The sequence below is a fragment of the Rutidosis leptorrhynchoides genome, chromosome 11, assembly GCF_046630445.1.
Source record: "Rutidosis leptorrhynchoides isolate AG116_Rl617_1_P2 chromosome 11, CSIRO_AGI_Rlap_v1, whole genome shotgun sequence".
NCBI lineage: Eukaryota > Viridiplantae > Streptophyta > Magnoliopsida > Asterales > Asteraceae > Rutidosis > Rutidosis leptorrhynchoides.
The window spans coordinates 124,433,167-124,459,568 of record NC_092343.1 but is presented as its reverse complement, the minus strand read 5'-3'; the positions used below and the strand labels follow the sequence as shown (position 1 = coordinate 124,459,568).

General features: G+C 31.1%; 1 protein-coding gene and 1 non-coding gene across 2 annotated transcripts; one reads left to right on the top strand and one right to left on the bottom strand.

Moving 5' to 3' along the window:
• Window positions 1–1,542: 1,542 nt before the first annotated feature.
• On the bottom strand, window positions 1,543–7,067 carry LOC139876552 (carboxyl-terminal-processing peptidase 2, chloroplastic-like). Its single transcript, XM_071863885.1, has 13 exons — window positions 6,961–7,067; window positions 6,108–6,471; window positions 5,728–5,877; window positions 5,493–5,575; window positions 5,191–5,399; window positions 4,944–5,012; window positions 4,047–4,165; window positions 3,501–3,576; window positions 3,372–3,413; window positions 2,699–2,807; window positions 2,256–2,353; window positions 2,086–2,179; window positions 1,543–1,849 (listed from the first exon to the last, which is right to left on the bottom strand). Exons 1-13 carry the CDS (start codon window positions 7,039–7,041, stop codon window positions 1,724–1,726), a joined length of 1,620 nt encoding a protein of 539 aa, XP_071719986.1. The 5' UTR covers window positions 7,042–7,067; the 3' UTR covers window positions 1,543–1,723.
• A 13,739-nt stretch (window positions 7,068–20,806) lies between these two features.
• On the top strand, window positions 20,807–20,877 carry TRNAG-GCC (transfer RNA glycine (anticodon GCC)). The gene has a single exon. It is a non-coding gene; the product is annotated as a tRNA-Gly (tRNA).
• The last annotated feature ends 5,525 nt before the right edge of the window (window positions 20,878–26,402 follow it).

Sequence of the window (26,402 nt, the reverse complement as noted above, 5' to 3'; positions counted from 1 at the left end):
TTCCGATATGTCGTACGTCGTCACTCGACTTATGTCCCGTTTCCGGTTTTTCGAATATCCTTTCGTACATTTAGAAAACTTGCATTTTACGTTTCGTGTCACGTACCTTTGTCAAAATATAGCCTTAAATTATCCATAAACTATACCACTCAAAGTATATCTTAAACATTCGAGTGTTTTGGTCATTTACTTCTATAAATCATCGTCTCGCTATTTGTTAATATATATATATAATATATATACATTTTCATTTTGAAATAGTGTTTTACTGTAGCAAAGTTTTTTTACTGTAGCAAATAGTGATTTTCGAAAACACTGTAGCTTTTCGGGTACTGTAGCAATTCGAAAATACTGTAGCAAATTAGTGTTTTACTGTTTCATCTTAAACGTTTTAGTTAACTTATCTAAATATTAATCGAATCAATAATCGAATGTTAATATCTTTTACTAAATAACTTGAAATTATATATATATATATATATATATATATATATATATATATATATATATATATATATATGCACATTAAGTTATATATATATTGTTCGTGAATCTTCGAGAATAGTCAAAGAATGATTGATTACATGAATATAGTTCCAAAACTTTGAGACTCAACATTACAGACTTTGATTATCGTGTCGAAAACATTAAATCATTTAAAGATAAAGTTTAAATTTGGTCAGAAATTTCCGGGTCATCACATTATCCAATGCTAGTCTCCATATAAAGATATTAACTTTACGAGGTAGAACATTGAACCATGTGAAATTCACTTGAAACCTCAACATCTATATATAAATCAAACAAATTTAGAAGTTACTAAGCAAATCACCAACCCTTCGCCCCTCACAAACCATTCGCCCATTATCATTGTTCCCGAGGCCTCTAAATTCCGTGTAGCTAGCTTCATTATTTTGCTTTAGAAGGACGTTCGTTACTATCGAACATACATTTTAAAAACTTGCCAAATAGATTATTTTGACCTATACTATTATTGTTAGGGTTCAAAACCTTACCGTAAATTAACTAATACGGAGTACAAGGTGTTACGCACTCAGTGGCAAAACTATGATTTTTTTCACCGGGGGTAAAAAAAAAAAATTTAATCCATAGCAATTTTTTTGGACAAAATTTGAAGATTTTGTGGCAAAAGTTGAAGATTTTGGGGCAAAATTTGAAGATTTTGAGGCAAAAGTTAGAGAATTTGGGGCAAAATTTTAAGGTTTTAGAGCAAAATATGTAGGTTTTGGGGCGCAAAAAAAAATCCACCGGGGACAAAGTCGAAAAACCCAAAATTTTTACACTGAAAAAAAATCCACTGGGAGCCGCCGCCCCTGCCCCCACACAGTTTCGCCTCTGTTCGCACTAACGCTGCATTCTTGAGATTTTTTTTAAAGGGAAAGCAAAGGAGATCAAGAGATAGTGTTCTAAACAAGGTTAACTTTGTCCATTTCACCCATTAGATATAAACATAACCAAACTCGGGAACTATTTACAAGTAAATTGGTCAAGACTCGATAACTATCAACTACTACACTCAACTGAACACCAATTTTAATTCTTAATTTGAAGAACATCAGTTGTTAGTAATTTACAACAAGAACTTTCGCTTCACTTTTTCCAATTTCCTTCAAAACTATACAGATGATCATGGTTACGGTTGTTGGAACAAAATTAACTAACAAGTGAATGAGCGAAAAACAATCGTACATTAAAACTGTAATCATCTTGAAAATAATCCAACTTTATTTAGAAAACAACCAGAAGCAGGGTCTCCAATGCAACCACAAAAACCATCATCATCCTTAGCAAAAGATGCTGGCAATGGATGATCGGGAATTATTCCAACCTACATAGGTGAAGGGTAAAAAGGTCAATTTAGCACATGTCAACCAGATTTAAACCACATTGATAATCTAATCTATTTTATTTTATTATAATGAACGAGGTTGTATTCATTAATATACACTTTCCATTACATTTGACCCGTTTGACTTGATTCATATAGATTGTTTACTTTGTGCCATTTAAGATAAAACATAATCCAAAATGACCCATTCACAAGTAGATGATCAAAAGTAGAACCTTATTGATGTCGATATGATCAGGAGTTTCATAACGAGCAACGGTGACAGCCAAGCCAGAGCCATCAGACAATTCAAAAACCGATTGTATTTTTCTGTAGAAAAAAAATAATTTTATGCCTTTATATGAATGTAATGATATAAAAAAAAGCATTATGCTGAAACTATTACCCTTTTCCGTAAGTAGGTTCTCCAAGAAGCACTGCACGCTTATTATCTTTCAATGCACCAGCTAAGATCTCGCTTGCACTGGCAGTCCCTTTGTTCACCTATAAAACAGAGCTTAAAACCTAAATGATAGTGCATGAGTAAAATAAAATATAGCAACAAGGGTCAAATGGGTCAATTGAGGTTATGTTTTATATCTCTACAGGGTCATACGAGTAAAATAGATAATAGCTATAAAAAAAATCAAATGGGTCTAACAAGTTGGTAGATTTTCATGCAAAAGCTACTAAATACACTTTCTAAAAGAGATTAAATGAATAGGTTTAACGTTTGTAACTATATTTGAGACACTAATTGTATATAAATATTTTTTTTTTTCCCGTAGAAGTGTTTTGGATCATCAAACATGTATACTTCAGATAAAAAGGTAGTATTGTTGGCATTACCAGTACGGCTAAAGGCTCTGAAGCTGCTATTGCATTGGTCCCATCAGTGTCATATATATCTCGAACTCCACGACTGTCACAGATGTACACAATCACACCTTTGTCCAACCTGGTTTACATCGACTTTAATATGAGAACTTTGCACAAATACTATTATAATTCAAAATGTAAACAAATTCCCATTGGTGAAAAATATTGGGCAGAATATACAATATGTTTCATGAGAAGCTAAAAATTGTTAGAATAATGAATATATGACAATTTTAGAATACTGTGGTATCAATGGCAATAGTTAAAGATTTGAATTTGTAAGATTGATACCACTTTTGTAGAGGTCAAATTGGGTGGGTTGGTTAACACGTCACTTCGGAATGACCCAAAACACTTGCTCTTTAGGCGACATTCAAATTTGAACTCTCTTAACCCATTTGACATGTTTCCTTCTGACCAAGTTTTTTAACTACCCAAGCAAATTAAACATTACACAAATGTAAATTAAATGAGCTGATATTGGCACCTTGGAAAATTTTCACTAAAGCCATTTTTCACTAAAACTGAACTTCAAATTAAAGGAAGGAAGGTATTTTTATGATTACTACTTTCAAAACTTATAAGCCAACAAAAAGTTATAAAATGGATTGAACATATGGCAGAAATCTTATTAGAGGCTTACCAGATCTTGGCAATCTCAATTCCTTCAGGAAAAAGACCACCGCTGCATCAGATATTAACCATCTTTTAGAAATCATAATAAGTATACAAACAAAAGCCCGCAACAAATAGTTATTTTAAAAAGTATCACCTATTATTGCGTAGGTCGAGAACAAAGGCGTCAACATTCTCTTTCCTTAAAGTCTCGATAGCTTCCTTAACAGCAGCTGGAATGGTTACTTTGTTAACAGGCATTTTTTCTTTTCAATAGGAAATAGCATCAAAAGTTTCAAAAATCGCTACTTCGGGAGTACTCGGATATTGACCAAGTTTGACTTTGACCAATTTTGACTGATTTTCAGAGTTTTGGCAGAGTTTTGACCCATTTTCTGAGTAAACCAAGTTTTGGACGAGTTTGACAAAGTTTGGCTGAGAACTAGGCGAGTACTCACGAGTTGCAAAAACCGAGTACTCGCCGAGTAGATCCGAGTTCCACAACACTTTATAGCATACATATGTGTTTCGATATTTTTAGTGATCATGTAGGAGAGGTAAGGTAAGCAAATAGTTGTAATCTTCATATATATTATTGATGGGAAAAAAAGGAATGAATAGATCTAAAAGAGGAATATAGTTAAGTATTATATATAGGTTTATGAAATATCAACTTTATTACAGCAATTAACGGTCACTATACCGGAAGCATTTTGGTTGAAGGATGTTAACTTTATGTATCCAATCTTGGAAGTACCCTTCCCCATACCAGGTGTTTCGCAAACTCTTGACCTAACCGGATTCAATGAAATGTTTTCCCGCCTACATGCCACATGATGTTAAGCTCAATATCAGTTTAGAGACTGCAGAGAATACAGAATAGCACCAAAATACCAAATGAAAATTTTTAACTTGGGTAAAAAGTGAAGTTTTATGATGTCTCTAATGAAATATAAAGGGTTAGGCATGACATTTGTAGTATTTTACCCAATACCCAACTGCTCAGGCGTATATTATGCGTAAGAAGCTTGTTGCTTTTTGCTATTGTAAGTAACTTATGGTACTTTCACGGGCATGTCGTCTATATAAGGTGCCACGTGCTATCTTTACAAGTTGTCATGTCACCAAAATACATATTTTTACACACAATGTACACCCTAATATTTTGACAGACAATACGTATGCATGAACCTAGTTAATTGCATTTCCATCCATCCACTTAACCCTAATATTAAAGAGAAAATTAACATACCACACGTCAAAAGGGTTGAAAGTTTCCAAAAATGCACTACTGCATACTTCTATATCATTTTACTCATTATTGAGATTACTACTCAGATACTCGTAATAAGTTATTTATTTTGTTTGACACCCAAACTATTCATTTAAATTTAGATAAACAGTGTTATGCGTCAACCCAAACGACCTTTTACCCGACCTTTAATAGTGCCCCCATCTTGCCACTGTTATTCAGGACGAGAAATTCCAAGAAGGAACCCACCTTAATTTTATAAAACTGCATATTCTTATAATTAACAAAGCTATACACAAATATGAAGTTTATGATTAAATTAAAAGGAAAGAACACAAACGGATATACGTTAAGGATAGATGCTTTATCTCGGGTCCACTTCGTATTTTTAGTTGTACTTCACTTCCTTCAGGGCCCCTGCAAGTCATTTGATGTACATTATAACTTTAGGATTCAAGTATTTACTACCAAAAATGAATTATAAGAATCTGGTCAAGATAACTGTATCAGAATTCGGAAAATATCCTCGTATTAATACAAGGCAATTATAGATAAGAAACTAGTGTAGGGCAACAATAAGGTAGTGATAACTTACTGCAAGCGCTCAGCTGCATCATAAATATCCATTGTTTCTGTACTAGTATCATCAATTGCCAGAATTACATCACCTGGCGACACGTCAGCCCTACTTGCGGGCCCCCCTGGAGAAGCTGAAATAACCATGAGTCCAGAAAGAGCTCCATCATTTCCAGTTGGGTAGCCAATTGACAACCCAACTCCAGTCAGAGAACCTTGTGTTCCCGACTGCCTTCATAGAACATATTTTTATGTTTAAAAAGAGGGACCGTTGAAACTCACTGGAAAAAAAAATGCACATAAGTAAAGGCAGCTCCATACCCTCAAACTTTTGAACTTTTCAGGCTCCAGAAAACGGGTGAAAGGGTCATCCAGGGTGCCAAGCATCTTCTTTATTGCGGCATCTGCATACAAAAAACTCCCGCCTTTAGAAAATTCAAAAACAATGAAGTATGCTTTGAATATTAAACCCTATGAAGACATAAATATAGAAATCAGGCTACAAACACAAAACAACATCCTATCAAGGCTGGAATTTATAGTTACAAAAACATACATGTTTGTTCACGGTTGTTCATAGGTTCATTGCGCAGTGCATTTTCTCTGTACCTAAACCAACTTTGTCCATTGAAGCTTTTGTCAACATATGCACGGTCAATTGTTCTCCATGCCTCAAGGAATAGCAGATTCTCCTCAGTGAGTGCCCCTGTATATATATAGACCCTTAACAAATCAAAATAAACTTCAATATTGTTGCATAAAAAGGTAACCAACTATGGTTGAGTTTATATTTTAAGTATCTAACACTTAACCAAAAAGACCATCACAGCTTCAAATATTTTGATTCAAAATATAAACCTAATAGCTGGTTTCCAGGCGCCAAGTAAAAAGGGAAACAGAAAAGGTAGTATGAATACATAGCAAAACTCAACTTACATGAAGGAGATTTACTAACAGGAACAGTAATTGCCATAAACAGCATCATTCCCAATACAATCCGAACAAAGAAAACCGGAAACAAATCTTTAAACTTTTCAGAACTCTTTACTAGTTTCCGAAGGCTAATAGTATGCTTCCGTAACATAGTTGATAATCGCCCATTCCTCCTAAAAAGCACAACATGATGAAGTGCAAATCTTCTGTTGTACCTTTTCATCAACCAAAACAGACTCCCATTTTCATCATCCTTCTTACACACAAAACCTGTTAATCTATCACTTGCATTTATGCTTACACACGATAACGAATTGCGTAACCGAGACTTCACAGAGCTAACTACATAAGAGTTCCATTGAACAACCTGCAAATGTCAATGCAACCAAAACTGTAAACACGCAATAACTCATCACTACTACATGATCATTTTGAAACTTTGTTTGCTCGATTTACACACAGTAAACGATCCAACAGATTAATACTGAAATTTCGAACACTATCGACAAACAAAGGGATCAATTTCTAAATATAACAGGTAACAATGTGATTTTTAGGTTAACTTTATCAGTGAAATATGTTAAGTGAATTTAAACAAAATCAAAAAATATTATACCTAATTTCAATAAAATTAAAAACAGAAATTAACTTTATTTACTCGATTTTACACAGTGTAAGCTCTAGTAACATTCAATTAAGCGAAGATTGATTGTTGTAATTCTGGAAGGAGTAATAATGTAAATCTAGGTCAAGTTCGTATGTGAAATATGACTGAATTTAAACGAAATTTAAACATAATTGTTGTAATTTTTCTAATGAAATTGAAATAAAAGAAGAAATTGATATGTATGTATACCTTGGGAGCGGAGTAATAATTGTTGCGGGGAGAGATGAAGACGGAGAATGAAGAAGATGAAGTACCAATCACTACTACCATTTGATTTGACTCCCACCAGTACCACAAACTGGATGGGGTTCTAAATTTTTGTGTCTATTTATACAGTAAAATAAATAAAAAATAAACTTTTACAAAAAAAAAATAATACTTAGAGTAGAATAAAATTAAAAATAAACTCTTAGAATCCTTATTACGTTTATTTTTTTCTAAAAAATTAAATAAATAAACTTTTAGAGAATAATTGAGATGTTTTTAAATTTTTTTAACAACAGTTAGAGTCATGACGAGGATCTGAACGAAATGTAGTAACTCACTCACCCGATCATTTCCTGGGACGAATCTAATACAATTCATACGCTCCCCGGGAGGAAACCACTACGACGAATCCATACGGGCATCACGTGTGGTAAACCTTATCGGGTGAGATTCGAACGCAAGACGTTTGAAAACTCCGAGACGCATGAAATAGGAAGGTAACTTCAAGGAAAATAATTTGTAAGGCATGAGAGTCGACTCATGACCTCTCTTATAGGTCACAACTAATATATCAACACCTTGATGTTATGTTTTTAATCTTCAAATAATATACTTCCTTTATCTCAACTTAGACCGTTTCTACTCGAACGTGTTAGAGGGAATGTGCTTGAAGCACGTCGCAAGCACGTCAGTAATGTATCGTGTTGGGTTGATTTCATACCCTTACAATTATCGTTAATTTAATGTAGTATAACATATAAGGAGTAACGGCTAATATATAGAGTTTAGAAGTTAGGTTTTAGGGTTTAAATATAGGGTTTAAGATTCAGATTTAGAGTTTAAATTTAGTATTTAACACAAATAAATTAAGGGTTATGGCTTAGAGTTTAGAGATCAAAAGCTTAAACCCTAAATCGGATAAAAATTACAAAAACATCATATCCGGTTATCATATGTTAGATTTATGATAAATGATAAATGATAAATGTAAGGGTAAAAAAATAAATACACAAACGTATAAAAAAGATTTTAAGGGTATGCTTGGTTGGGGGTAATGGACCCTAAGGAATGGGTATCATTATAATTGAAGTTATTTGGATGTAAGTAATATGAATGCTTATTACCTAAAAATCTATAATCAAACCATTACCCACTAAAAGTAGGGGAATGCATTCCCCTTAACTTTCTACCCACGTATTTCTCCTTTTTCTTTATCACCTCTCCCATTTTCCCTACTTTTTAGCCATTTCTTCTTTTTCTATTCTCCTTTTTCTTTATCACCTCTCCCATTTTCCCTACTTTTTAGCCATTTCTTCTTTTTCTATTCCTTTTTATCATTTTTTTCTCTGCAACTTTATCAAGGAATTAAATCCTTCTCCAATATTTTTCTCATCTCTATCCTACATCTTAACTACAAATAAATATTGAAGTCAAACTTATTGAATGTATAAACTTATACGGAGCATTTTGTTTTTTTTTTTTTTTTGCTAATATATATAGTAGTTCTTAATAAGTTATACCCATTTAGTGTAACTGGTAATTAATTCCTTAATGGCCACTTGTAGAAACAAAATTTAAAGAGATGTAAATTCATCATTTAAACTGAATCTTCTTATTAAATATACTCTGATGTTTAAGAGTAATTTAGCTTGGACAATTTAAAATTATCACAAATGAAATATTTGAATATGTGCTTTGCAACTGAGTGTGTTCTGTTGGCCAATCGTTATAATTTTGAATTATTTGATTAATTTAAGTTATGTAGTGATAAATTTATCTCCTATATTAATTATCAATGAGATGGAACGAATCAAGCACAAACAATGCAATGGGAATACTCATTATATTCCTATTATATTCCAATTACCATTCCTATTATCATTCCCCTCAGTGTTGTAAAAAACGGAAAAGACGGGGGTGTAGACGGATTTTGGAGTGCCCCGTCCCGTTTATACATAAAACGTTTGAAAAAACGGAAATCGGCCAAAAAACGGTCAAAAGACGGTCAAACACGGTCCGAGACGGGGAAAAACGGGTTTTTCTGATTTTTTTCAAGTTTTTTTTTTTTTTTATAAAAAAAAATTAAACGCTGTGCTATTACTTAGGGTTTCTTTTTTTATATTTGAAATGTTGAAGTATTTAAACATGTGTGAAATGCTTATGTTTGGAATAATGTAATGTAATATATATATATATATATATATATATATATATATATATATATATATATATATATATATATATATATATATATATATAACATTTTTATTTAAAAGTCAACGTTAGTCAACATCCGTCTAGACCTCCGTCTCGACCATCTCGACCATTTTAGGACCCGACCGTCTCGACCCCGTCTCGCGCCTTTTGCAACCTTGATTCCCCTACCTTAACCAAGTGCACCCTAAATTTTTTTTTTTTTATCTAAACAATAAATACTAACCTCTAAAACCCAAATCTTAAATCCTAAATTAGATTTAAATATGGTACGTATCGAAACAGCTAACACTTCGCAAATAACAATAACAATGTATTCACTCAAATTTCATACAAACAAGCAGTGGCGGAGCCACACACATAATACCGGTGGCACGGGCCACCAGTCATTATGTCCAAGTACTGTAAATTTTTCAGAATTTTGAGTAGTGCACCACATAATTTTGACTAGTGCCACCAGAACTCAGGTTAATGGGAGCAGTGTCTTGTGAAGAAGATGAATTGAAAAGTAACTGGTAGGTGGCGAATTCTATTTTTGTCTCTTTCTACATAGACCCCTTAAAATTTGTTTATCTATCTACCCAAACCCCTTAAATTTTTTTATTATCTATATATCTAATAGAAAAAAGGTCTCCAACGATAAAAGAAGCAACTTTCGTAAAAAGACTAACCCTTCAATGTTATCAAAAGATGTCGAAAAAATTCTTTTTTACAAAAAAATCAACTAACTTTTTTTTCCTTCTTTACTTCTTCAACGATAAAAGAAGCAACTTTCATAAAAAGAACAACCCTTCAACGCTACTAAAAGATGTCAAAAAATATTCTTTTTTACAAAATAGATCAACTAAATTAAAAAAAAAACGAACGCTAAAAGAAGCAACTTTCACAAAAGGAACAACTCTTCAATGTTAGATGTCGAAAAAAATTCTTTTATACAAAATAGATCAAGAATTTTTTTTTAAACTCGCATTATAACGGAGCCCCCGGCACGAAGCGAGGGCTCCACAACTAGTTATGTAACATTAACCCTATTTTATTTACATTTTTACCCAAAAGTACCTTCACTATATAATACGGAAGTAACATATTTTATAAAAAGACAAGCTCTATGCTTCTAGCTAGATCTAGAGGTATTACGTACAACATGAATTGTAAAATTTTCGATTTTTTAAGACAAGTTAACTGCTTTATATAATTCTTTAATGCAACTTATTGATATTTCTGTAGGACCTTGCTAAAAAAATCCAATTATTGTTAACATTAATCTCTGTTATTTTATATTGTAAAATAGATATATTTTATATTATAGTTTCAACAAAATCGTTTTATAACACAATATAAATTTGAGAGAAAAAAGCGCGTATTAATGAGAAAAAATAAAAACAGTGGAAGTTATTGTGCCACTAGTGACTCGGAATGCTGGCTTCGCCCCTGCAAACAAGTGCAGATAATGAGTAGTTAACTAATTACAACTAAAATTATTATTATTTTCTCTCTCTTTGTTCTCTCTTTATCTATTGGTAATAAATGCGTACATCTTCCTCTTAACGGATTTAACAATACCTAAATTATACAACCGTTTTACTTTTGAAATGTTCAATGTTTAAAAATGACATTATTAGTGGCTATTTCTACTTAATCGAGAACATATATAAACACGTAGAATAAATACACATGAATCATTAAACCTTTATTTAATAAAGAGAAATTATTATAATTCAGTAGGCTTATAACTACCTTTAGTGTTATAATTCAGTAGGCTTATAATTATCTTTAGTGGTTTTATTCTTGATTAAGAATACTAATAATGAAGTGTAAAAACAAAGATGATAATGGAGAGAAAGAAAGAAACACTTTATAAGTGTAAGAAATGGTACATCTTTACAAGCATAACTCATGGGTATTTATACTACTATGCAAGTAACCCCAAGTTGACTATAATGTTGTACAAAATTGACTATCCATATTTGCATTATTATAGTTTCATACTTGCTCAATTATTATTATCATAACACTCCCCCTTGGATAGCAATTTTTATTTGTTGAAGATCAACTGTAAGTTACTGTCTCGTTAAAAACCTTGCTAAAGAAAATCCAGTGGGAAAAAACTTTAGCTAAGGAAAAAAGAGTGCAGCATGGAGTTGACTCCCCCTCAAGTAGACATCGCTTCAGCTGTTACATCTTTTGAACATGTCTCATGCCAATGTTATGAACGTGTGTTCTGAAAATAGCAGTTGGAAGTGCTTTCGTGAAAAGATCAGCAGAGTTTTTGCTGGATTGAACATATCTCATTTCAATCTGGTTGTCCTTAATGAGATTTTGAGTGTATGAGAAGAATCTAGGAGGTATGTGTTTTGTTCGGTCACTTTTGATATACCATTCTTTCATTTGTGCTATGCAAGCTGCATTATCTTCATAGATAGTTGTTGGACTTTTATCGCGTTCTAGTCCACAATAATCAGTAATGAGTTGTGTCATTGATCTCAACCAAAAACATTCTCGAGTAGCTTCATGTAATGCAATCACTTTGGCATGATTTGATGATGTTGCAACAAGTGTTTGTTTTTGAGAATGCCATGATATTGCAGTACCTCTATTTAGGAATACATATTCATTTTGAGATTTAGATTTATGTGGATCAGATAAATAACCTGCATCTGCATAACCAACCAAATCTTGTTTTGATTCGTTAGAATAAAATAATCCTAAATCAGTAGTTCCTCGAAGGTATCGAAATATGTATTTGATCCCATTCCAGTGTCTTTTGGTAGAAGTTGAGCTGAACCTTGCCAACAAATTAACTGCAAAAGAAATGTCAAGTCTTGTACAATTTGTAAGATACATAAGAGCTCCAATTGCACTAAGATATGGTACTTCTGGTCCCAGAATATCTTCATAATCTTTACAGGGACGAAATGGATTGTGTCAACATTAAGTGATCTAACAATCATAGGAGTACTTAATGGTTTTGCCTTATCCATATTGAAACGTTTTAAAATCTTTTATGTATATGTTGTTTGATGTACAAGTAAACCATTAGGCATATGCTCAATCTGCAAACCAAGACAATACTTGGTTTTTTCGAGATCTTTCATTTCAAATTCTTTCTTTAGAAGTTGAATGGCTTCATGGATCTCTTTATTTGTACCTATGATGTTAAGATCATCGACATAAACGGCTATGATCCATATCCGAATGTTGTTTTCTTAATGAATACACATGTGCAAATAAGATTATTTGTATATCTTTTGCTTATCAAGTAATCACTTAATCGTTTATACCACATGTGACCCGATTGTTTTAACCCATATAAAGACCTTTGTAACTTGATTGAGTACATTTTTTTAGGTTTTGCATTGGATGCTTCTGATACCTTAAATCTTTTAGGTATCTTCATATATATATATATATATATATCACTATCAAGTGATTCATTTAAATAAGTAGTAATAACATTCATGAAATGCATTTCTAATTTTTTTTTTTTTTTTAGAAACTGTTAGGCTGATTAAGTATCTAAAAGTAATTGCATCCATAACAGGAGAATAAGTTTTCCTCATAATCCATTCATGGTCTTTGAGAGAAATCTTGAGTTACAAGTCTAGCTTTACCTTGTAACTTCATTTTTTTCTCATTTCTTTTTCGGATAAAAATTCATTTTATATCTCATACGTTTCACATCTTTAAAAGTGATAACGATTGATCCGAAAACTTTTATTTTATTGAGCGATTCTAATTCAGCTCGTATTGCTCCTTTCCATTGAGTCCAATCATGTCTATTTTGACATGCAATGACAGGTTTTGGTTCCAGATCATCATCTTTATTCATGATGTCATTGTAAGATTATATGAAAAATCAATATTTGTCATTTTGTTTCGGTTCCATAATATTGCATAATTTATTGCAATTTATGTATTTACATCATCAATATCCTCTGTAGAAGGAATATTGATTTGTGGTTCTTCTTGAACACGTTCTTTTACCTCATTATCAGCTAATATTCTTTTTCGAGGATTTTTATCTTTTGAACCAATTGGTCTCCCACGTTTCTGACGTGACAAAGACTCAAGAGTGACATTATTGCCAGCTTTTGGAATTTCAATTCGAGCTGGAGCATTTGCTGCTGGTATATATGATTTAGTCACTCTTTTTATATCTGTAAATGCATCAGGCAATTTATTCGCAAGTTCTTGCATATGCATTATTTTTTGAACTTCGATCTCGCATTCTTTTGTACGAGGATCAAGATACATTAATTGAGGTTCACACCATGAAACATCATTTTCTTTATTTTTTATTTCTCTCCCTAATCTAGGGAACAATATTTTATTAAAATGACAATCAGCAAAATGTGCTGTATAAACATCACTTGTCATGGGTTCAATATATCTTATGATTGAAGATGTTTCATATCTAACATATATTCCCATCCTTCTTTGAGGACCCATTTTAGTGCATTGTGATGGTGCGATAGGAACATAAACCGCACAACCAAATGTTCTAAGATGGAAAATATTTGGCTCTCGACCAAAATTAAGTTGGTAATGGAGAATACTTATGACTTGCACTTAGTTTAATGCGAATTAATATCGCATCAAGTAAATTTACATGTCCCCATATAAATATTGAGAGTTTTGTACTCATTACCAATTGTCTAGTTATTAGCTGCAAGCGTTTATCTATTGATTCAACTAAACCAATTTTGTGTATGCACATGAGCAACTGGATGTTCAACAACAATCCCTGTAGACATATAATAATCATTAAATGCTTGAGATGTTAACTCACCAGCATTATCAAGTCTCATCCTTTTAATAGTGTAATCAGAATAATGTGTTCTCAATTTAATAATGTGTGCAAGAAACTTTGCAAATGCCATATTATGGCTTAATAACACACAAACATGAGACCATCCGCTATATGCGTTTATTAGAACCATGAAATATCAAAATGGTCCACATGATGGATGAATTGGTCCATATATATAACCTTGAATTCTTTCAATAAACATTGATGATTCTTTCTCAATATTTTTTTTTCATTAATCACCATATGTGCTTTTCATTAATCACCATATGTGATTTTTCATTAATCACCATATGCGTTTTTCATTATATATCCTTTTCACCATATGCGCTTTTAATCATATGCGCTGTGCTTTTCATCATATGCACTTTTCATCATATGCGCTTTTCATCATATGCGCTGCGCTTTTCATCATATGCGCTTTTCATCATATGCACTTTTTATCATATGCGCTTTTAATCATATATCCTTTTCACCATATGCGCTTTTAATCATATGCACTGTGCTTTTCATCATATGCACTTTTCATCATATGCGCTGCGCTTTTCATCATATGCGCTGCGCTTTTCATCATATGCACTTTTTATCATATGCGCTTTTAATCATATATCCTTTTCACCATATGCGCTTTTAATCATATGCGCTGTGCTTTTCATCATATGCACTTTTCATCATATGCGCTGCGTTTTTCATCATATGCGCTTTTCATCATACGCACTTTTTATCATATGAGCTTTTAATCATATGCGCTGAGCTTTTCATCATATGCGCTTTTTGGTGCTACATAGATATTTCTCATTTTCGATTATCATTGACTGATAATCATATCCATTATCAGAAAACAAGGCATTGTTTATCAGAAAATTCGTACCATTTGGTAATATGAATTTTTTTGCCTTTTTCGTTCCTTATATCAAGTTTGCAAGACCTAATATAGTATTTATAATTCCTTCATTTGATTTAAATCAATGAAATATTTCTTAGATTTGATCATAGTGTGTATGTTACCACTATCTGCAATACATAGGTCTTTACCATTTAATTGATGTTGTATTTCAGCATGATTCATACTAAAACTTCAAATAAGATAAACAAATAATGAGTTATATTTCAGCAAGATAATCAAATTATATTACCTGCAAATAAGTTACAATCTGAAGTACATAAAAGATAACACTTAATAAACATATGCGTTACGGTCTCAAACCATTTATTTATGAGTTATACATAACAAGCTAGGCATCTTAGAAAATTCAAACCATTCAAGTCTCAAGGTAGCTCAAGGTTTATTTAATCGAGATTTTTCAACAGATTCACTCTCGTTTTCTTTTCTTTTGGGACTTATTTGTAGAGCTAAACAAGATGTTCATGTATTCAAGAAATACTATGCTGATGATCCACGTTACTAGATCATTAATAAGAATCTCCGGGATTCTTATAAGAGCGTCTACTAACATCTTCAATTTTATTCTTTCATGGATCACCATTATTTCTTGATAATTAATACCGTATCTATCTTTGAGTATTTTCCATAATACACTTGGATCTTCGATCATATAATATGTAGATTCTAAGGACTCGTCAATATGTTTGCTAAGAAAAATACTTGCTATTGCTTTATCTTGTTCGGAACAATTGTTATTTTCATTCAGGATTTCTAAAATACCGATTGATTCGAGATGTTTTTCTACATTCATGACCCATGTTAAGTAGTTATTCCCACTTGATTTTAAAGGAGCAAATTTAAGCCTTTTCAAATTCGACATTTTCTATTATCAAAAGATGAACAACATAAATCATAATCATAATCAATTTCTATTCATAGACAAATAATAAAATGAAATTAGAATCATTTTAAATTCATAAGTAGCAAACAACAGAATAATGACATGATTACAAATGATAAAATCACAAGTGCAGGATAGAATATAGGTTCATCCCGTGGTATATTAGCAAAAATGATGATAGTTAGTATGACCAATACAATAGAAAAAATCATCCTTGTGTGAATCATCTTTACAAAAAACTTTTTGAGAGTGGTAATCTGAGAAAATGAAGATTGATTTGTGAAAAATGTGAAAACGGAGATGCTTATTTTATATTTAAAAAATATAGTCGTTGTAACGTCGTCAGTTGACGTTAACAACCGTTATGTATATATGACCGTTGTAACGTCGTTAGTTGATGTTAACGACTGTTATGTACTCGTTATATTATAATAATTTTAATAAAAGAATTTTATTAGTACAAATACGATTACTATAAATACATTTAGTATAAATATGTTTAGTATAAATACTAAGATTAAGAGAATAAACATATTATGCATAAATAATAAATTTTAAGAATAAACATTAGTATGCATGAAATAAATAATGATTAATTTCATAAGTAATCATAAATGTTAGATAACATAAATATAAATGTTAATGAAGTTAAGAGTTAGATTACAGAAATATAATTCAGGCGGTATAACCGACCATATATAACTTAAATAACATAAATATAAATGTTAGTGAAGTTAATAAAAGTTAGATTACATAAATATAATTCAGGCGGTATAACCGACCATATATAACTTAAATAACATAAATATAAATGTTAGTGAAGTTAATAAAATTTAGATTACAGAAATATAATTTTACTTATGATGATAATAATATTTACCTTACTAATAAATAATAGAAGATATCGTTACAGAATTTCTTACCTTGATTAGTGACTTGTGCTTGCTTAGATAAACCTTGATTATACGGAGCACTTCGTGCTGATAACGTGTTATAATTCAGTAGGCTTATAACTACCTTTAGTGTTATAATTCAGTAGGCTTATAACTACCTTTAGTGGTTTGATTCTTGATTAAGAATACTAATAATGAAGTGTAAGAACAAAGATGATAATGGAGAGAAAGAAAGAAACACTTTATAAGTGTAAGAAATGGTACATCTTTACAAGCATAACTCATGGGTATTTATAATATTATGCAAGTGACCCCAAGTTGACTATAATGTTGTACAAAATTGACTATCCATACTTACATTATTATAGTTTCATACTTGCTCAATTATTATTATCATAACAGAAATGATATTTTCATCATGCTTTTTACTCCTTCCACCAATTTTTTAAATAATTTCCTTAAATACCCTCATAAAATACAGACTAATTCTTAATATTGATAATTTACATACCGATCAAATCAAGTTCTTCATTTCTCATTTACTCCTTATCTCTCTACTCCATTTCTTTTCATCTACAAAATCAGTAATAACATCCCCTAATTGCTTGTTCTCATAGTAATTTTGAAGATTACATCTCCAATCACTCAATAATGAACTCCAACTCTCTGGTAACACTTTACCATCACTTTGACTTTTATATAGTTGTTGAATTGGTATTTTATAATCTATTAGGGTTCATTTAGGTATATAATGTACTGATATATGATAGATGATGATATGATGCTGAAATTAAATGTCACCATAAAGTGAATGATGGGCTTCTGCTCGTTTTAATTTGATTTTTATTTTTTTCGAAAAGCATATATAAACCACAAACGAACCGGGAAAACCCGTACAACACGAGCAGAAAAAACGCAAACAAAACAGCATGAAGCAACCTACACTGAGATATGTTGCAGAGAAGGCAACACACCACAAAAGCTACAAACATTTAATTTGATTTTTATATCTCTTGTTTGTAATGCTTTACTCAAATATTGATTCTACTTGTTTTAATTTATTAGAATGTTGTGTATCTTTATTTTAATTTAAGCTCAGTGGTTATCTCCCGGCTACCTCTAGAACGATTTACAACTTGAATGCAAAAGTTCGTAGGGAGAATTTAGGAAATAGGTCAATGGTTGATGCCTTATTTGAAGAGCTTCAAGTAGGTGAAGTAGGTGAAGAGCTTTAAGTAGGTCAATGGTTGATACTTTGTGATGGATTGTACCTACAAAACTAATAGATATCACATGCCTCTGCTTGATATCATTGGAGTTTCATGTTTCAATACCTCGTTTTACTCTGCATTTGCTTTTCTTGAAAGAGAAGATGAAGAAAGTTATATTTGGGCACTAAATGCGTTTAAGAAGATTCTAGGAAGTGAGAATCAACCGTCTGGAAGATGAAGGTGCTCACGCCAAACTCAAAAATGTATTTGCAAGTTTCTACTGGTGATTTGAAAGAAGTGAAATATAAAATATGTCTTGTAGTCGAACATGAGTTTCATGAGGTTAGAGTGAAACTAGCAAGTGAAAAAATTCAGATTCCTCGTGATTGCCATTTGCCTTTGTTTCGAGAGCTCATGTTTCATGTATCTAAATTTGCTATGAAGGAGATCTATGATCATATACATAGGCATGTATATGAATATTTTAAGTGCAAAAGGAAAATGCAAGTGCAATCAAAGTTGCGTGAAATAACAAAGACTGCGCATATCACATTATTACATTGTGGAAGCCCGCATAAACCAAAGACTGCGAAAGCATCTCGCATATTTACTGCGGTTCAAGATGGTTTGCGCAAACATTGCGTCCGGAAAGATTCCAAACCTATAAATAGGGAGCTTGGCCTCTCATTTTAGGTTGATTTTGGGAGTTTTGCTCTAGCCATTGTGAATTACTCGTGACTTTGCCCGAGAAATCATCACAAGTTTGGTTAAGGTAAATCCATCAAGATCGAGACATGTTGATTGATCACTCGATGTTAGTGAATGATGATCATAAAGTCCCATAAAGAATATCAACACCCCATTCCACCCCTCATTGCACTCAATCCTTGATTGATCAAATCTAGGATTGATCAACCTACAAGCAATACCCACTATTAAAAAAAGGTAATATTAGATATTATAAATTGATGTATATGGTAATGGCAGTATATATGTTATACATTGATATTGCTGGACTTTATTATTTATGTATTTTTATAGGTACAAAGGCTTCGGTCATTTTACGACAACTATGAGACTTCCATGTGCTCACGTGATAGAAAACTTGTAAGGAACGGCCCTTTCTTTGGAGCTTGTTCATCCACATTGGAGGATTGATACGATATCTTTGAACCCGGATGAATTTTCTCAAAATGATGGTTGTGAAAGTTTTGCTAACTTGGTTAATGAGTTGGTTTCAAAGAGTAAAGTACGACCCAAATATAAGAAAGAATATGCTAGTTTAATGCTTAGTAAACTTGTGAACGAACACGATATATTATTCGATTCGATGATTCAACGCTCGAAAGGGAGACCTCCAAAATCAAAAAAGAAAAAGGGAATAACTTCTACCGCACGTGAGCCTTCAAAATTTGAGCTTGTTGAATCATCTCAGAGTTATATTCCATGTTTTGCAAGTACATCTCAAATGAGTGGTGAAGTGAAGGATACAAGTTATATCAACTTTGAAAGCACTCTAATGGATTTAAACCATAATCCATAATTTTTGGTAGACTTTATATTGTTCGAGTAGTGCAGAAACAAATTGCTAAGCTGACGAGGAACATTCACAATATTTTTTTGATATAATGTTGTAGTCTCAGCTTGTAAATCAAATGTGCCGCTGCATTATCTTTGAGGCTTGCAGTTGCCTTACTACTATACTATTTATTAGACAAAAATGATGAATAGTACCAATGGTATTTTGGACTTTTCACATTTATTTTTCCCTTTTAGCTAAATTCCATTTCACCACAAACACCCCACACTTTGTTTAAAAATTAAAATTGACCCCTAAAATAGGGGGTATAGTGTCAAATCACCATTTTAATAAAAAATCTTAAATAAACTCCACTCAAATATTCAATGGGTCATATCTTCTCGCTCGCAACGAGTTAAATTTTTCCGACACCATCGTTAAATTTGAAAAAAAATTACGAACACAATGTCACTAACTATACACAAAACTGAAATTTTTTAAAAAACGCTAAATATTTGGGGTACTTTTCATACACGTTGATTTTTCACTCGCAGATTCCGTAACTATTTTCATCTATTAACAACAAATACATATGGGTCTTATTATTATTTTTTAATTATTTAGTCACTTTTTGGATATATCTCAGTAAATCTTCTACTCTTAAATCATACGAAGTGTTAATATAAGAAAACTACTTAATTGCATTAAATTTTTAAAAGTCAACAATTCCATAGTGAAACGCGAAGATGCACATATATTGTTAATTTAAAATAACATTTAAATATTGGAAGGGATATACCTTTTAGTTCGACTCGAGTTGCGCTTCAACGCCATGATCGTTAGCCACGAAATAATTTTACAAACTATACACAATAAAATACATTGAAAACTGACCCCCAGCGTGAAGCGAGAGTTCGAAAACTAGTTTTGATACAATTGGTACTCCGTATCATGTTTTAGTGGACTTATTTCCATATTATATTTAATTGTTGTTCCATATTATCATGTGATATTATATTTATAAGGCGTAGTCTTTTCTTTTTATTTCGAAGCAATATAAGGGTATATATGGTAGGGAATATGTGTAGCGTAAAACTTCATAGAAACATACAATAATTTATTGCTTTCAAAATAAATAAATTGTATACAGGCATTTTAGGAAATAGTTTGAAACTTTGGTGGAAGAAGTAAGAAGGGTCGTGAAAATATCACCTCCAAATGCTTTTAAATAGCCTTACGTAAGGGAAAGAGGACAAAGCATGATTTACATTACATTTTACATAAAGTATTAAATTAAATTAAATTAAATAAAACTAAAAAACAAAACTGAAAGTAAGACTAAAGAAATTGATAGTGTGTAAAGTATAAGTATATTATAATGGGATACGTATCATCAAGCACCAGTGGTCTAGTGGTAGAATAGTACCCTGCCACGTTACAGACCCGGGTTCGATTCCCGGCTGGTGCACATGCTGTGATGATATAGCCTTTAGAAATGGTTGGGTCCATTCATCAGCATCTTGTATAGATGAAAATATAGGCAACTCTGAGCATCTTTTTAGTTTAATATCACTCTAATTAACATTAACATTTGTGAATTTTATTTTTTTGCACATAATACTTCAGGTTTGACAACTTATTTCTTTGGATGGATTAAGCACAAAAGTATGACGTTATCCTTGCTCAAGCTGCACAGATACGGAGTATGATTATATGAAATTACGTGTACATCTTTAATATTACGCCAGTAAGTGTAAGTTAGTATTACACGATGATATAGTATTGTATTGTAATGTAATGTAATTGTATCGTATGGTTTATAGAAAGCTACCAACTCTAGGTCGTTGTGCTAATAGACATAGTGGAGATAACAATGAATGCATATCTACATCATCGTTCATCCAAACGAGTCAGTTTTACAAATACGAGACGAAATCATATGTACATCTTTTATATTACGTCAAACTTGTACGTATGCATTACACAATCATATCACATTATAATATGGTTTGCAATTAACACCCAACTCAATGTTGTTGTATTAACTATGTCTCAACACACTACTCTTTTATTATAATTTTTGTGAAAATATAATAAACTTTTATAAACAACAGGAGGTCGTCAAAAAGATGAAACTCTTTAACGTACAAGTACAACAAATTACCAAGCTAAACATAAATGAAACTCAACGAAAAGCTCACGGCGATAACTAACGAACAACTAAAAGCCTAAAACAAGCAACCAAGCCAAGAGGGTATCCAATCCACATGTCGAAAGGGGAGATTAGAAACAATCTAAAAATATACCACATTACCACAACATACCAAACCCGACCTATAAACCTAAAGACACCGATCGAATCGAACCCGGTCTCAAATATATCCTTGATAAAATCACCAAATATTTTTCTCTCGGTCCCCTGAACCGTTTTTTTTCTTTCTTCTATTGTGTTTGTTTCATAAACTTTGACCGGGACATTGGGCGGATCACTTGAATTAATCAAAATAGATTTAACCGGTTTGCCCCCAATCATGCACACTGTTTCATCAAATCCCGCAAACGCCTTCTTGGTCATCGGATTCTTACCTTTAGACTTATCAAGCTTTGTTGATGCATCGAAGACCGATGTTGAGCCAACATTAAACTCATGTGCAGCCTTGCCGAATGATTTCTCGGCCATCGATAACTTGCCACTAGCCTTATCAAATTTGGATGCAACAGAACTAAAATTCGATGAGCACTTAATGCCAATATCATTCGCTGATAAATTCACCTCACTCTGAACCGATTCAATAACGCTCCACGAGGACGAAGAACTAAGGCACGGTTTAACATTGGGCGCTAACTCTTCAAGATCAACATCAAGAATATTATCCGATTGTATCACCAGCGAAGACATGGGTACATTTTTGACAGGCATGTCCTTGTAAATAGGTTTTAAGCTCAAGATATTCAAAGGCAAAACAGCAAAAGCGGAACCATCGATTGAAATCTAGTGGCCTACTAAAATGGTGAATAATCTACTTGATCGAAACAGAGTTGACTATTAGTATAACAGTAGTAGTTAATGTGACCTAGTTGGAGAATGTTGAATTACTAAAATGCCCCATGAATACTACCACTCACAGTTGTATACGTATGGGTATTTTAGTAATTTAACATTTTTTGTCTTATTAAGCGTTACTATTCAATTTTGGTTTGTTAGATGTCGTTTGGATTTATTACTTGTATGACTTAGATGTCTCGTATTTCTCGAAAAGTGATTCTTCGAAAAGTGATTCGATTGATGGGATTTGGTATGCTACTTATGAGATCGATGATATCAATTAAATTTATATTCAAATATATATTGATTTGGTGGGAGAATCACCCAATAGCTCGTTATCACATAGAAAATCTTCTAATTGTTTCAAAGCAACTACAAAGAGATTCTTTAACCATAAAGAATTTGCTTCGAAAGTAGGATACTAGTCCAGAAGTTTCGCTCCTTTTTTACTTTTATTTAGTTACTATTAGTACTATACTAATTGTTCCAACAACATGTACAATTGTCCTTTCAATAGTAGGGTTTGTCATATTTCCTTTTACTATACTGCTTAAGATATTTTTTGTATATGTTAAGAAAATGACTTGAAAATACAAAATTTTCTCTCTCTACGCATCCCCACCATCCCCAATTTTTTTTTCCTTCAAACTTTTTCAAACCCAGATCTATTTTGTTTCATGACCCGTCCTAATCCATCTGGACGAATACATTACAATTGATTTCATCGCGAGGTACTTGACCTCTATATGATACATTTTACAAACATTGCATTCGTTTTTGAAAAGACAATCTTTCATTACATCGAAAGTTGACGGCATACATACCATTTTATTATATATCTAACTATAATTGACTTAATAATAATATTGATGAACTCAATGACTCGAATGCAGCGTCTTTTGAAATATGTCATGAATGACTCCAAGTAATATCCTTAAAATGAGCTAATGCACAGCGGAAGATTTCTTTCATACCTGAGAATAAACATGCTTTCAAGTGTCAACCAAAAGGTTGGTGAGTTCATTAGTTTATCATAAATATTCATTTTCATCATTTTAATAGACCACAAGATTTCATTTTTCATAAGTAACATCTCATATCAGGCATTTCGCAAACTGCATAGAGATAAAAATCATTCATATGGTGAACGCTTGATAACCGAACTAACAGGATGCATATAGAATATCCCCATCATTCCGGGACTCTCATCGGAGATGATAATCGAAGTACTAAAGCATTCGTAACCCGAATGAGACGTGTCAAGGTCCATAGATCTATCTTTAGGATTCGCGTCAATTAGGGGCCATTTCCCTAATTCTTAGGCTACCAAGCTAAAAAGGGGCATATTCGATTCGATAATTCAACCATAGAATGTAGTTTTGATTACTTGTGTCTATTTCGTAAAACATTTATAAAAGCAGCGCATGTATTTCCAGTCCCAAAAATATATATTGCAAAAGCATTTAAAAAGGGAGCAAATGAAACTCACAATACTGTATTTTGTAGTAAAAATACATATGACGAAACTGAACAATGCAGGGTTGGCCTCGGATTCACGAACCTATATCATTTATATATATATATATATATATATATATATATATATATATATATATATATATATATATATATATATATATATTAAAACATATACTTGTAATCAAATAAATATATATATTTTATTATTAGTGATGTAATTCATATCTTTAATAATTTATAAGTTTCATTATTTATTTATATATTTTCATTATTTATGTATATAATTGTTAATATAATTAAGTTATGTGTACTAAATATATTTATATATAAAATCTTTATTTTTACATTTATGACCTTAATAACGTCATTAGAACTTTTATTTTAGTAGTTATAATTATTTTAATAATAATGATATAGATAATACTGATACTAATATTAATGATAGTAAAATAATAATTTTAATAAAAATAATAGATTTAAAAGTAATGATACTTTTAATAATAATTATGTTAATCTTTAATAATATAAAACCGGTTATGATAATTATATTAATGATAAAGATAATATTAATAATAATAGTGATATTGTTAATAACGATACTTTTGTTTAATAATAATATTAATAATACTAATAGTTACAAAAGCGATACTAATACTAATATTAATGAAAATTAATAATTTTATTATTTTCATAATGATAATAATAATATTAATCATGTTTGTAACTATGATTGTAATAATAGTGATATTAATAATAATACTTGTATCAATATTGATTTTACAGTTAATAATAGTCATGATACCGATTTTAATTCTTACATAATAATAATACTCGTGATAGTAATATTAATATTACCTATGTTAATATTAACACTTCTACTATTTATAAAATGATATTAATACTAATACTTGCGAAAATGATAATAATACTAAAATTTAAATGTAATTGTAATATCATATTCAATACTTTTAATAATAATAATAGATATATTACTAATAATAACAATATTGATAATTATAATAATGGTGATCTTAATAATAATAATACTAATAATAATAATATTAATAACACTAATAACAATAATAATTATAATCATAATTATAACATTAATAATTTGTAATAATAATCATAATAATAATAATAATAATAATAATCATAATAATAAATAATAATAATAATAATTAAAATAGGAAGAATTGTTTATACCCTTTAAAGCTTTGTTTAAAAAGAATTGTCCTAGACCGGGCTCGAACCCGAGACCTCCCGCTACTACACCAACACCCACTACCACTAGACTGTTTCCATATTTCCTGATTAATACACCCTTTAAAAATATATATAACCAGTTTATCTATCTGCATCTCATTCTCCTTCTTCACCTCATCCAAATCGACCAGGGACCAGAGTAATATTTCTTTGTGATTTATTATTGTATTTGGGTATTAAAATAGAACAGATACAATTCGTTATCATTGGTTTGGAATTAACAAAACAAAAACAAAAATATAGAAAGGCAGCAGCAAAAAATACACGATGAACAACATGAATCGACCATAGACCAAAATCGATCCTATTTACTAGTTATTAGTTTACTAGTTGTATAATTTGAAACAGAAATATTGAAATTATGTTTGTATCAATATAACAGAAAGGAAAAAAAATAAAAAAAAATCAATTACAGCGGTTTTATTGAAAATATGAACTCAAAATCGATTTCAAGATTAGAGATTGTTTTAGCTCTCGATTTCAACATGAATTATATTGGAAATGACTCCTAGAAACTATAGGACCCATCAATTTAACTTAATTCACAACAGAAAATTCGAATTCGACTTAAGAACATAAGTTGACTTTTTTTATCAACTGCTTTGACTTCGAAATTCCTACACAATACGAAGAATTTGGGTCTGAAATTATGCAGGTAGTTCGACTATATGATTTCTAACACATCTGCCTTATTAGATTTTTGTGTTTGATTCAAAAATGGATTATGGTTTAAAATGGATTTACGAAGAAAAAGAAAAAAAATATAAAAGAGTTATTGCTGTGATTTTCTTTTTGATTTCAAGATCAACAAAAGCTGTAAGACATACCAGTAAAAGATATATATTACAACAATAATTGATTGAAGGTGATTTTGTGGTGATGATCAAGATGGAGAGTAGGTCACGAGCAGAACAGCAGAAGGAGAAAAAAAAAGAGAATGAGGATAAAGAATTCATGATCTGCGTAATATATATCAGTATTTATATAATTATATAATTATATTTATATATATTTGTATCTCTAAATATATCTGTATTTTTGTTTAGGTTTATACAATTAATTATAATCTGTTTATATTTCAATATTCATGTAGCTGCAATTATATCCAAATTTGTATATCTTTTTTACTTATGTAATTGTATTTATAAATTATAATTTATCTTGTTAATAAATATAACTATAATAATATTACTTTTAATATT